At 35.6% G+C, this 13,527-nt stretch overlaps 1 protein-coding gene across 18 annotated transcripts in view; it reads right to left on the minus strand.

Annotated features, from left to right (window-relative positions):
* Window positions 1-13,527, minus strand: part of PICALM (phosphatidylinositol binding clathrin assembly protein) — a 94,207-nt gene that overhangs the window by 10,086 nt on the left and 70,594 nt on the right. For 7 of the 18 annotated variants that reach the window (XM_043876273.1, XM_043876257.1, XM_043876224.1 and 4 more), the window contains 6 exons: window positions 11,808-11,939; window positions 11,682-11,712; window positions 11,403-11,502; window positions 8,194-8,217; window positions 6,783-6,842; window positions 5,171-5,275 (listed from right to left, as the gene is read on the minus strand). In XM_043876273.1, coding sequence (XP_043732208.1) covers window positions 5,171-5,275; window positions 6,783-6,842; window positions 8,194-8,217; window positions 11,403-11,502; window positions 11,682-11,712; window positions 11,808-11,939 — 452 coding nt within the window. The remainder of the gene's footprint in view (window positions 1-5,170; window positions 5,276-6,782; window positions 6,843-8,193; window positions 8,218-11,402; window positions 11,503-11,681; window positions 11,713-11,807; window positions 11,940-13,527) is intronic. The other 11 variants (XM_043876240.1, XM_043876214.1, XM_043876187.1 and 8 more) reach the window with 3 other exon arrangements.

The raw sequence follows: 13,527 nt of genomic DNA on the forward strand, positions 1-13,527 counted from the left end.
TAACTGGTAACAGGAAATCAAATAGCGTGAGGAAGCACGGAAGAGAAGGGAAAAAAGCATTAGCCATACGGTTCTAGTATTCTCCATGTAGTCAAACATATACAAAGATACACTCGTGTACAGCATTAAAAAAAAAGCGACATTAGTCATGAAACAGAACATCTTTAAGCTGTGTGAAAATATTTTAAAACATATAGAATTAGCACAAAATGTGAACAGAACAGAGTAAGTGTGTAGGTCTATAGGAACATTAGAGTATGGTCTATCAAATAAATTAAGGCTATACTGAAGAACAGAACAGTCTGAGCTAACAGCCATGTGGAAGGTATTACCTACTTTCTTGCTAGCGGGCACTAACATAGCACTAAGAGTTACCTAAATATAATTTACAACGCACAACACATTGTTTGGAATACTTCACTAATGGTAATATGATAAATATATGTGGGAGGGTTGAGGTACCCTCAAGAATATTAACTTGGGGAAAAAAAAAGAATATTAACTTGGTTTCATAGTAAGTAGGTAAGAGACCAGCAGCTATAAGTTACATCTTTAGTAAGTAATGGCTCCCAAAAGAAATACTTCAAGAAATAGGAAGACTTCTGACAATAGTAGAACTGGGATTTGATGAAAAGATTCTATTTTGATGGGATTTCACTTATATTTATAAACTATCATTTATTTTATACTGTATAAAGAGACATCTTTACCTCAAAGAATTTTTATTGAAACAAAGAAAGCACAGCAATGAGAGAACAACTAAAAGGTTTAAATTAAACATTAAGAAAAATTGTTTTGTTTACTGCTCCCACTGAACAGCTAAAGTTAATAAAAGAAACTAGCTTTGTTGTTGTTCAGTCACTCAGTCACGTCCAACTCTTTGAGACCCCATGGACTGCAGCACGCCAGGCTTCCCTGTCCTTCACTATCTCCTGGAGCTTGCTCAAACTCACGTCCACCGAGTCACTGATGCCATCCAACCATCTCGTCCTCTGTCGTCCCATTTTCCTCCTGTCTTCTCTCTCTCCCAGCATCAAGGTCTTCTCCAATGAGTCAGTCCTTGACATGAGGTAGTCAAAGTATTGGAGTTTCAGCTTCAGCATCAGTCCTTCCAATGAATATTCAGGACTGATTTCCTTTAGGATAGACTGGTTGTATCTCTGTGCAGTTCAGGGGATTCTCAAGAGTCTTCTCCAACACCACAGTTCAAAAGTGTCAATTCTTCAGCGTTCAGCCTTCTTTATGGTTCAGCTCTCACATCCATAACATGACTACTGGAAAAACCATAGCTTTGACTAGATGAACCTTTGTTGGCAAAGCAATGTCTCTGCTTTTTAATATGCTGTCTAGGTTGGTCATAGCTCTTCTTCCAAGGAGCAAGCATCTTTTAATGTCATGGCTGCAGTCACCATCCACAGTGATTTTAGAGCCCAAGAAAATAAAATCTGTCACTGTTTCCATTGTCTCCCCCTCTATTTGCCCTGAAGTGATGCGCCCAGAAGAAACTAGCTAAGAATTATTGAAAACTAAAGCATGAGAAAATCTTTCCTATTCCAAAGATAAATAGTTTAATTCTTAAATGACTAAAAATATTCAATCATAAAATTAAAGGCATCTTCATTCCTCAGGTTAGTCATCTAACATTTTAGCTTACAGTCTACCAGCAAAGAAATTAAACCAATTCTGCACACTGCTTTAAATTACTACAATGGTTATAAGTAAGTAAAAAAATAACTCAATGAGAAACAGAGTAAGTGACACAATGGAAAAGCTAAGTTTTCAACCAAATTCCCTTGTTTGACAAATAATGTTCAAAACCTGTTATAAGTCAGGTACCATTTTAGGAACCATGAACATAAAAGTTACACAAGCTTACCTCTGTGAGGGTTACAGTCTAGTATAGGCAACTCTCACTAGATCAAATGGATGGAGGGAGGGATGGATGGACAAATGGACAAACGGACAGATGCTAAGTAGTGACAAGTTCTATAAAGAAAAATAATGCAGAATAGGGAAAATAACTTCAACTCTCAGGAGAACTGAAAAGGGATGAGAGATAACTTAGAATGAGTAAAGAGTAAACCCACTTTATGACAGACAAAGTTCTTCTCGAAAAGACAAAACAGCAGTAGAATACCGGATAATTGCTGAGAATTGTGAAGGCATGGAGCTGGAAGAACATGAATGTTCTGTTTATTCATTATTATTTCAAAGAGGGAAATTCTGCAAGGTAGTTTTTAAGACAAAAGAAAAGCTGCAGGTATATCTTACATGTTCAGTTATATTAGATTCATCTCCTTAGATTTTTGAGTCTGGATATAAGATGCTACAAATACTGCCTACAGAAGTTTACTCCAGTATCTACACATGGATTAAATTAGAAAGGCAAGAAAGGTTCCAATCTGGGTCAAGGATTACAGACTGCAAAAAGGGAGTGGCTAAGAAAAGCAGAGGAACGACTAGCGGGACACTGTCACAAGATATATGGAAAACAAAGACGGGAAAGGAATTAAAAGCAACATTATAAAATTTAAGATTCTGACTTTCAACTGGTTCAAAAAACTCTGTAAAGGAGAAGTCCAAAGCCTCTCTGAACCAGTTCACTGCCACCCAATCTTCTTTTCCTCGTCATCAATTTGCCTTCTTCATTTGCTTGTCTCAACCAGTAATATTTAAAATTAACTACTGACTTCAAATTTGATTTCTCAACTAGAAGTTTGTTCCCTAATGTTCTCATTTTCTTCGGGCAGAAAGTAACTAGAAAAAGGCAGTTCTATCACTATTTCATTTATATACTTGGAAATTCTTGCACTGTTTTGGTGTTTTAGTGACAGTTAACATGGATTTCAAAAGGAAACAAGATACAAAATCTGTGTTAAGAACTGATGCCAGGGGGCTAGCAATTTTTTTTTTTTTAAGGTAGATTCTTTTTTAAACTATATTAAAAACAAACACACCAAAAACCCTCATGTAAAATGTTTCAAGGTTAAAAGTATTATCCAAAACTGTATAGGATGCTCTTGAAAACTACAGCAGTTATATCTTAAATATATAAATACAGTTTATAACCCAAGAGGAAGCCCAGAGTTGTTCACTACGGACACAGGAAGACCGTGCTACTGTAGTGGCCACAGGGGCTGAGGAGCAGCAGTAGAGAGGGAATGTGGCGCAAAGGAGCTCCGGACCAGGAAGGGGCTACGCTGCATTTCATCACTTGTTTAGTTTAGTTGAAGAACCTTTCCATATCTCAACTTTTTTTAAATAAAGAATGGTGACAGTAGGGCCATCTACCTCAAAAGAATAGTGATAGTAGGCCCATCTACCTTAAACATTATTTTGAGAATGAGGTAATGTATGTGAAAGTGTTTGCAAACTGACAGGTAGCACCCAAGCTTAATGTAACAATATATTCTGTTTCTGAGATAGGAGCTTGCAAGAGAAGACCCACGTTAGGTGCAGGGTTTAGCTATGCATCAGGGAAAATGAGGTAGTTAGTGGTTACCAATAAATTTACAGCCCCCAAATATAGTGTTTTCTTTTTCCTCTAAATAATTTAAGCTCTTTATTACTTGGTCTTGCAACAGTAAAAACCCAAGGTATTTTTAAAAATAAATTATATGTACCTGAAGTTAAAAATGTGGGGAACAAAGAAAAAACTAAAAAACAACAGGAAGACATATAAACTAAAGAAAGGATCTGCATCAAAAGTTAAGGAAATCATCAACAGCTTAATGCTATCAAAATCTATATATTTCTTTAACAGTATTCAGCCAATATTCAGAACTGCTGCTGGTAGAAGTCGGAAAAGAAAGAAAACTATAAATACCCATAATCTAGTTTATAAAAACAAACGCATAAAAAAGATAACCGCACCAATTACCTCACTGCCAACTAACTTCATTATAAATACTTAACTGTTTGAAGAGCAGGAAGAAAAGGTCACTTTAACATGGACAAATGGGAATAAGAGAGGCATCTGGGGAAATACATGAAATTCAAAGAACAAAGATTTTACCTCTCAATCAGAAGTAAATTCACTATCCACTCCCAGTCACTGGCACTGCCCAAGGCATCAATTTATTAAATGAGCTCAATGCTCAAAAAGGCTGAAAAATGAAAAGGTCTCTTCTACTTCACTAGTCTATGAGATACATATAGACTAACTTAACTGGATCAATACAAACTAATTTTTGCAATGTAACACTGTATACACTACCAAGTGTAAAACTACCTGCATTCAAGTGAAAAAGGCATAACAAGTCCATCAACAAACATGCTCAGAAATGCTTTCAAATAGCATTAAACACATAAAATGACCAATCAGTCGGCACTGGAAGCCACAAAAGGAGGTGACTTTACAATCACATGTCAGTATTTCCAACTGTTAAACGGTATGAGCAGGGTCACAGAGAGGGATAAGCCAACCTGTCTCTTTACAAAGGTCTCATCCCACAGGATGTCATCAGAGGTAAACAACAGAGAAACTTCTTATCTCCTCTTAACCATGATGGGAGAAGCATTTATCAAAAAAAAAAAAAAATATATATCCAGATTTCCCTGATGCTAACAATAGTGAGATGAAAAAGAAACAGAGTGAATATTTAGGTGAATTTTCATGAACTGAAGAAGGCCTTAGAAGCATTTGAAGAGAAAAGTCCTTCCTGTGAAGAAACTAGGTCAGCATGGCATTTCAAGCTTCTTTGCTCTTTTGCGGGAAGAGGGGTTATCTGTTTTTAAATATGATCTTTAGCAGGAGAAAGTTACCTAACGAAAAAATAGCATTCACAACTTCTGAAGACTTGCCAAGTTTCACAGACATCTCAAAAGCAACACCTTCATTGTGGCATTCAAGCCAAGGCTTGAGTTCTGAGTTCAAGGTTTCTTAAGGCCAACACAGGAGAGTGCATATCAGAATTGTTATCAGAAAGAAGGATTCTTAACTTCTGTCCGCACCAACTATAAGTTAGCAAGACTCTTCCATCTTTAGCTATTTGTAATCTACTTATCCTTTCTTTCCAAATAATCAAGATACACGAAGGAAGTATCATCCTCTATGAAGGGAAAAGAAGCTAACAACCTGTTTTTCTGAGCTGCATGAAAGGATTTTTTGGTGTTGTGTTTCTCCCACATCAAGCAGAGCACTAGTTACGTGCAGCATGTCAATTGGTACCTGTGCTCCTGATACAGGGCCAAAGGGGTTTGGTGGTCTCATGACAGGCTGGCTGTATATTAAGCTTGGCTGTGTCATTACAGGTACACTTCCCATTTGAGGAGGCTAAAAAACAGTAAACAAAAATTCTCAAGTTAAAGGATGTGGACTCACATTTTCCTTATTATAAGTAAGCAAACAAGAAGGATGATAATGATGGACAGTACTAGTACATTTGAATTAACTCAAAGGGAAAATGTCTATAAATGCAAACAAGACTGACAGCTGAAAATTTTAAGATAATTTTTTCTAATATGGAAAATCTTTCATGTGCTCATTTTTTAAAGTTTACCAAAAAACTCAACTTTTTCTATATGAATTGCAAAATTTAAACTATAATAAACAGACAAAATAATTTAGACCAAAAAAAAAAATTCCAAATTTGCCATCTTTAGACATAGGGAAACTTAAAACTATAAAATGGCTAAGACATGTCAAAGTAAATTGCCTTTGTTTATCAAATCCAGTTCTTATGCCATAATGCAAGTACCCACAAGGGAAAACAGTTGATTCTTTGAAGAAGTTTACCTTCAATAGTTCTTTCATTTTATTTTACACATTTTTAGAGAAAACAAAAAAGAGGCTTAAATTATACACACAGAGGTTAGTTCATTCTTGAATTGAAAATAAATCTCAACCAACCATCTCTTTAAAAATTACCACTCCACGATATAAAATTAACATAAGTGACAGAACAGAGTACACACAGACCATCACGTTATTTTGGTTAAAATGCAGTATTCTAAAATCTTATCTTTCTGCAAGCTCTATTTAGCTTTTTAAGATGACTCCTATTTTCAGTGATTCACTTTATGAGTTTCCTGTGTAGACACCCTTTTTAAGTAATGAGTACTGACCCAAAAGCTTTTATGAAACTTTTTCATATGCAGGGAAAGAGCTACTTTCACTAAGACGTAAATAAAGAAGTAGCAGACGTAGCCACGGCAGCAATACCAATGGATGAACACTGCCTCCCACCAGCAACAGTTTCCCAGAATGTGTAGTGGGCTGAAGCTACTACACCTTCATTTCTTATCTGAGTCTGTACATTAAGAGAGCTGGCAGAGTAGCGGCAGTTTATAATGTGGGTTGTGGGCAGCTTAAAAGTTTAAACACTGTTTCTGTCCTATACCAATCATGTCATAGGAAAATTTCTCTGGCCTTCACTAAACTAAATTTACCCCCTACACAATTCAAGAAATATCAACTCCCCACATCCACTATAGTAGTATTAAGGTTATAAGACCTCACTGGTATTAGTATAAGGTCAAATCAACAGAGACTTGGAGTTAACATTAATGTTTAAATGAGTTCACAATGAAGTATAGATGTCTAACAAAACTCATGAGAGGAAAAATAAGCCAAGTAATACAGTGAACATTAATAAATAATAATTGTTGTATAATAACTGTTCCAGAAATACTTATAAAACCTATGCTATGATGCAAGGTTCTGTGCTAGTTACTAAGGGTGTATGTGGCACTAACTCTTTTTTCAGTTAAGTTTGGAAATAAACACATGTTAAATGTAGGTCAATTAATTTTCAAAAAGCTGTGTTGGGGAAAATACTTACGATTCCATATCCTATCATGCCTGTTGGTGTAGTAGCAGGGTAGGCCATTACAGGGGGGGCCTGACATAATAAGAGAAAAAACAAACAAGCAAGTGTAACTCATATATGTCAATCGAGTCCAGGTAATTAATAGCTAAAAAGAATTGCTAAGACAGCTGTGATTAAAGGTGATATTTGTGTTCGTTAATAACTGTGTCAAGCTCAATGACAAAAGGTGTCTTGAAATTAGCAGAAAAGCAGAATTATTAGAAAGAAAAAATACCATTTAAACTTAGATGCAACAGTGATCTAAGATTTCAATGTGCTTTTACAGCATTAAAAATATTCAGATTTCTAGAAATACTCAAATCCTGTAACGTAACGTCTGTCTCTCCCATAAAGATGTCTGCCCAGAAAAAGAAGCACAGTGAATGTTCCTAGGTGCTTCACTTCTGCAGCAAAGACAAAACTTAAAGATCTCAAATCAATGAACAATCTGATCTTCCAAAAGACTAGTTTCTAAGGACCTCATTCACTTCTTTCAAATAAGCCCGAAGATTTCAAACCACTACGCAGTATGACTCAAGTTTGTATGTAGAGTATACATATTAATATTCCAATTTATTCTGTAAATTATTTAAAATATCTTCTGCAAAGCACCAATTCAGAGGAGTAATACATTTTCAAGTCTGTTTACGCTTAAATGTCTAAAAGAATGATCTAGAACTAAGATGTTTAAGGTCCTTCCTCTTCCAACTTCAATTCATGCTGTGAAATATAGGACCTCAGCAAGAATCACTTTAGATCTATTTGCTGTCTTAACAACATTCCCTATGTGTTATCTTTTAATAAAAACTTAAGATGAGTACAGGTGAAAGACCAATAACACTGCTAAAACATAAAAAAATAACATTATATGGCAATTTGAACATACACATGGAGAAGTTAAATAAAGCATAACTAAAGTGAATAGTTAAAAGTTTAGTATTTGAGTGAGCATGTAGAACTTATTGGTCTCTCCCTACTTAAAACCAAGAGCTGCGAGAGAAGTAGACAAACTGCCAAGTACAGCAGAAGCCTGTAAGATTTCATGCAATTGTTATTTTCAACATTACCACAATCACCATTTCCCTTCATTCAGAAGTCATCAAGTGCATAGTGGAAGCACAGATACAAACACAGATGCCCAGCCATCTGGCAGCAAATGGCAGAATATTAAGCAAGAAAAAAAATTTATATTTCCCATGCTACCATCATCAGAATCAATTCTACAACAAATCGATGAAATCAGTAGATGCTAGGAAGAATTTTTGGCACATTGAAAATTTGAATGTGAAAACAAGTAATAGCTGGAAGGTTATGAGATTCTGCTACAGCAGTGGTTAATAGCATGCCAATTTATTGCAAAAAAGGCTAGTTTTTGGTCACTTACGTATTGTGGAAAATGCATGCCATTCTGTTTTTCCCAGGGAGAACAATTACATAATGCAATAACACTGGATTAGAACAAGTACTTACACAACATAAAATACATAGAGAGCATTTTAGTTCACATGTACATTCATTAACTACCTAGAATTCCTTGTATTTCCAGTATCTAATGGAAGAACATCTATACTAAAACACTATCAAGGTTGACAAGGGAAATTTAGTCTTTGGCATCATCACCTTACTTACGTAAAGAGTTTACTGATTACAAGTGTCATTAAAATATAAACCCTATCAGTAGTGCAAAGTTCTGTGCATACCATAAACAGGGGTGCACTGTATAATGAACACCACAGGAAAAAAGCAAGCAGTTAAGAGTTGGTAGTGTAACATCATTATATATTTTAATATCAATACATTTGTTTTAAGTTTTAAAAAGTTTAAAAACCTTGACAGTGTTTAAGGATTAATAAAAAGGTTAGAAATGTAAAGAAATGTCATAAGCAGCAGTTTATCTAAGTAGTGAATCACATCACCAGCCCTAAATGTTAGTCATTAAAAAGAACCTCTATAAAATACATACATACAAATATTTTAACAAAGTCCTCAAGAGATGATACACCTTACCATATACAACACAGCACCATAGATACGGTTTCTTATCAACCCATTCTAGATGGTTAGATGCCTGTTACATTTTAACAGTCAATCTAAGGTCAAGTGCTATTTGCAAACTTTACTATTTCATATAGATTAATACTAATTTAATACAAAATAAGAAAATAGTCATTGTATTTTCATATCAGCATTTGGATTTATATCATGGTTCATATATGATATCAATGTATGATTCACACCTAGAGGTGTGTTACAGTGGGAAAAACACTGGATTCAGAGTCAGAAGGGATGGATTTCAATTTAAATCTGCTTCTGAGCTGCTTTCCACTTGAGGGGAACAAAAATTACTTTACCCTTACAGTTGGGACAATAGTTGCTCCTAAGAGTGCACTAATTTACAGTCAGGATTGTGTGTGTGTGTGTCTGAGTGTGTAAAATGTAAACTATTTAAAATGTAAGGTTTTATTATTAGTGATGGTAGTGACCACTACCAGGAAAAAAGTTGTTGTTTAGTCGTTAAGTCATGTCGAACTCTTTAGAGCCTATCAGGTTCCTCTGTCCATGGGATTTCCCAAGCAAGAATACTAGAGTGGGTTGCCATTTCCTTCTCCAGGGGAATCTTCCAGGGATCAAACCCGTTACCTTCTGCATTGGCAGGTAGATTCTTACTGCTGAGCCATCAGGGAAGCCCAGAGAAAAAGTACTGATTTTAAAAGGTGGCTAAATTTTAATATTATTTTCCACTAATGAAGACTGAGATTAACAAAACTCTCTAGATAATGTCATGGAAAACTTTAATAGCACACTATTTTTAGCTCAGCCCTATATTTAGTTTTTACAATTAACCCAAGGAAAACAGCAGAAGAGCACAATGCTCTGGAAGAGATTTAATAACAAAAGTGGCTCTGACAAAGATGTGAGGGTCTCTAACAACAGAAAGGACACAATGTGTAGCTTGCATCATCAAAATGCTGTTTATTAGCCCAAGTTTGCAAGAAAGCATGTTTCAAAATTTTTCTCAAGAAAAAATTGGTTTTCTCTGACCCAGGAAGACATATTGGATTGGTAAAACAGTAGCTGACCAGGGGTAGTGGTACAGCCACAAAACTACTCAGGGACGACCATACCTTATGGTAACTAAAACCATTAGAACTTCTTTAGTATTAGATGCTAACTCATTGGTCCTCCCTGGAGGCTCAGACAGTGAAGAATCTGCCGACAATGCAGGGTTAGAACTTTGGGTTCGAACTCTGGGTTGGGAAGATCCCTTGGAGAAGGAAATGGCAACCCTCTCTAGTATTCTTGCCTGGAGAATACCATGGATGTTAATTATCATACAATTAATTTTCATTATTCATACATTCTATATTTGCACATTTGCTGCAACATAAAATTTATTTGTAATCCCCAAATCAGTACTTGTGAAGCTTTTGAAGTCTCTCATATACATGTGCAAAGTGGTGAAAAATCTGTCACGGGATACACCTGGCTCTGACAGGCAGATAAGCAGAGGATGGGGAACTGGGGAGCAGTGCGGTACACTTGCAGCAGCTCTGCCTCGGGCCAGCTGGGCAGGTCTAGTGTCAACTCAGGTACCAGTCAGCGCGGTGGTCAACTCAACACCTCTGAATCTCCTTTTCTCTTTTGTAAAATAAAAGAATATATCATCTACTAGAATAAATTTATCTAGGATTTAAGATTATAATCTATGTGAGATGTGTGAGTGTGTATACATAAACAGCTGAAACTACACTTGCTTGGTTTTTGTTAATACTGTCGCCTCATTTTTATAGCTGATTCTCCTTATTTGCTGCACTTAAGGTTCAAAAGACCCTGATGCTGGGAAAGACTGAAGGCGGGAGAAGAAGGGGAAGACAGAGGATGAGATGGTTGGATGGTATCACCGACTCAATGGACATGAGTTTGAGTAAACTCCGGGAGTTGGTGATGGACAGGGAGGCCTGATGTACTACGGTCCGTGGGGTCACAAAGAGTCAGACATGACTGAGCGACTGAACTGAAGGTTCTTAAAGTCACCAGAACACTGAATTAGTGAACACTGAGCCAGTGTTAGGGGAAACACAAGTATGTGTGTGAAATCAGCAACTGATTCAGTGTTATTTATTTTACATAAATAACAATAGATTTGAATAGCAGTAGAGAATAATGATTAAAGGCACAGCCTCTAAAGTAACGCTGCCTGAGTTCTAAAAACCTACCCCATCTTTTTTATTTGGGCTTATTACTTAATAATCCTATGTTTCCATTTCCTCATCTGTAAAATGGGGTAATAATAGTTACTACCATGTAAGGTTAATCTGAGGATTATATAAAACAAAACCACATATTATTTGTTAGAATGATGCCTGGCACAAAATAACCCTTAAGTAAACGTTAGCTACAAAAATGTACCTGGCAAATAGTGTCAACCCAGCTTCCTTTAGAAGCTGAATAAAAGAAATAAAAATTACTTTTGTTTCTTAAATTTTGTAACCACCTTTGCACTTATGCTTTATCACGGCTTTAAACACATTTTCACAGTACATATTAACCTAAATTATTCATGTTAGTATATCATGAGATTTTCCAACTCACCATTGTTGCAGCATTCCACGCAGTTGTTGGTGCAACCTTTGGTTGCCAGTTAGATCCTCCAGTTAGCTTCTTTTCACCTGGCTGACTCCAATTTACATCACTTTAAATAAATACAAATGAGATATAAATGTCTGTAATTATGAAGTTTCTTTACTACAAATTTAGATTGAACAGAGCATTTAAGATGCAGATGACGCTTATACACATACTTTCTTGAGATAAAAGCCAAACCAACCTCTAGACGGCACATGGGGAAAAATATACAAATTTAACACTCACTTCTTAGTGGTTCCATTTCCAATGCCAAGATCTAGGACAGGAGAGAAAGAAAGCATTTAAAAACTAGACTCATTTTTATAAAACAACCTATTGTAAAGAAGATTGAAGAATTAAAAAAATACTTACTGCCCACAAGGTTGGCTAAGGATGAATCCAAGTCATCAGATACTAACTTGTTAGGTGGGAGTTTGGCAACGGGAAGACTCTGGTTCTGAGAGGCCACTGTTGGTTTGAGAAGTCCACCTAGTTCATCAAAGCCTTAAAGTTACAAACAGATGAAATAGGATTTTGTAAGGAACTTTATAGAGCTACAGCTTTCTAAAGGAGGTCTCTGTCTTTTCTCCTTGTTTGTTTAATGGAAGAATCTTCGAAGAAAATAAACGCTTTTAAGTGGAAAAAAGAGAAATCCACCATTTCAAAGTAAATCGATTGAGGAGGCTGTATGTACTTTGGCAGAGCTCATTTGTCTTATGTCATAACAAAATTATATTAAAGTTAAAGGGAATGAAGAAAGAAGCATTCAAGTGAACTACTCCTATTCCAAAACTGGGATGAGAAGGGGATGGAATTAATCCTCTCCCTTAGCTGATAAAGTCTTCTGAAGACTCAGTCGCACTTGAAGAATATAGGTAAAAAAATACATCTCTGAAAAAATGTTTCTTTTAAGAAACCATACTTTATAGACCTTTTTATACTCTTCAAAGTGAAGAATGTAAAGTATATGTAAAACAGTACATTAGAATCAAGTGAAAATGAACCACTAGCTTATCTCTTTTCTTCTGTCTAAAAACAGCCTAAATTATACCTAAGAAATAGCTAAACTACACTCTAATTGCACAGAATCATGTAGTAAACTAGGACATTGCTTAAAAATAAAACAAAATCCCTTAAGGTTCTCTCCTGAAGGGTAAAAGGTAAAACAAATCCAATCAACCAAGCCACCAACCAACTCAATAGCATAACCTAGGAATACTAGAGAATTTGAAAAAGAAAGTCACCAAAAATGGGGGCTTATAAAATATGAACTGGTTTCTATATCCTTTATCCTTCCTCCCAGTAAGACAAACTCAAGAGGAAAAAGTTAAATACATCAAAAATCATTGTAAACCTACCAGTGCACAGAAAAAAACGAATTCCTAGTCCGTACATATTCTTTATAAGCTCGCTTCTTACCTTTGTATAAATACTTATGATAACTATTAGTAACTGTATATTATGAAATTAAGAGTATCTCAATATGTTTAAATGGTTTGAATTTAATTACTACACTTACCACCCTATGATTAAGAACATAATTTAGTGTCAACTTTACAGGAATCCAATCTTTACAAACTTCGAATTAACAAGATACTAAATGGACACCTAGCTCTATAGGTCTATATAGCTGTCTTAAGACAAATGAACAAGCATACTACAAAATGATTAAAAGAAAAAAAAAGCCCCCGCACCCATAGCTCTGATATTTAATTATTCCAGCTGTTCACTACACAGACTATTTCAATACGTCAAGGTACCATAGGTAATACTTCCCTAGTTTTCAAAAAAGCCAATTTCATTTCAGTAAAACTTGGAGTAAAAGGCAGAGCATTCTACACATGGTCACTAGTAATTAAGAACTCTAAGGAAAATCTCTTTTTTCTCTCTCTTAACAGCTCTGGGAGAAACAGAATCTTCCCAGATTCAAAACTGCCACTAAGAAAAGAATAAAGGCTAATAGTCGCTTGAAATTTTCTTCCAGTCATTGGGGGAGGAGGAACGACTTCTTTGGCTATCCTAATTCCATCTATTTACACATGTTAAAAGTACCATTATCTGTCCCTACATAAGACTCTAAACTAGAACCTAG

This window comes from Cervus elaphus, chromosome 2 (assembly GCF_910594005.1).
Source record: "Cervus elaphus chromosome 2, mCerEla1.1, whole genome shotgun sequence".
Lineage (NCBI taxonomy): Eukaryota > Metazoa > Chordata > Mammalia > Artiodactyla > Cervidae > Cervus > Cervus elaphus.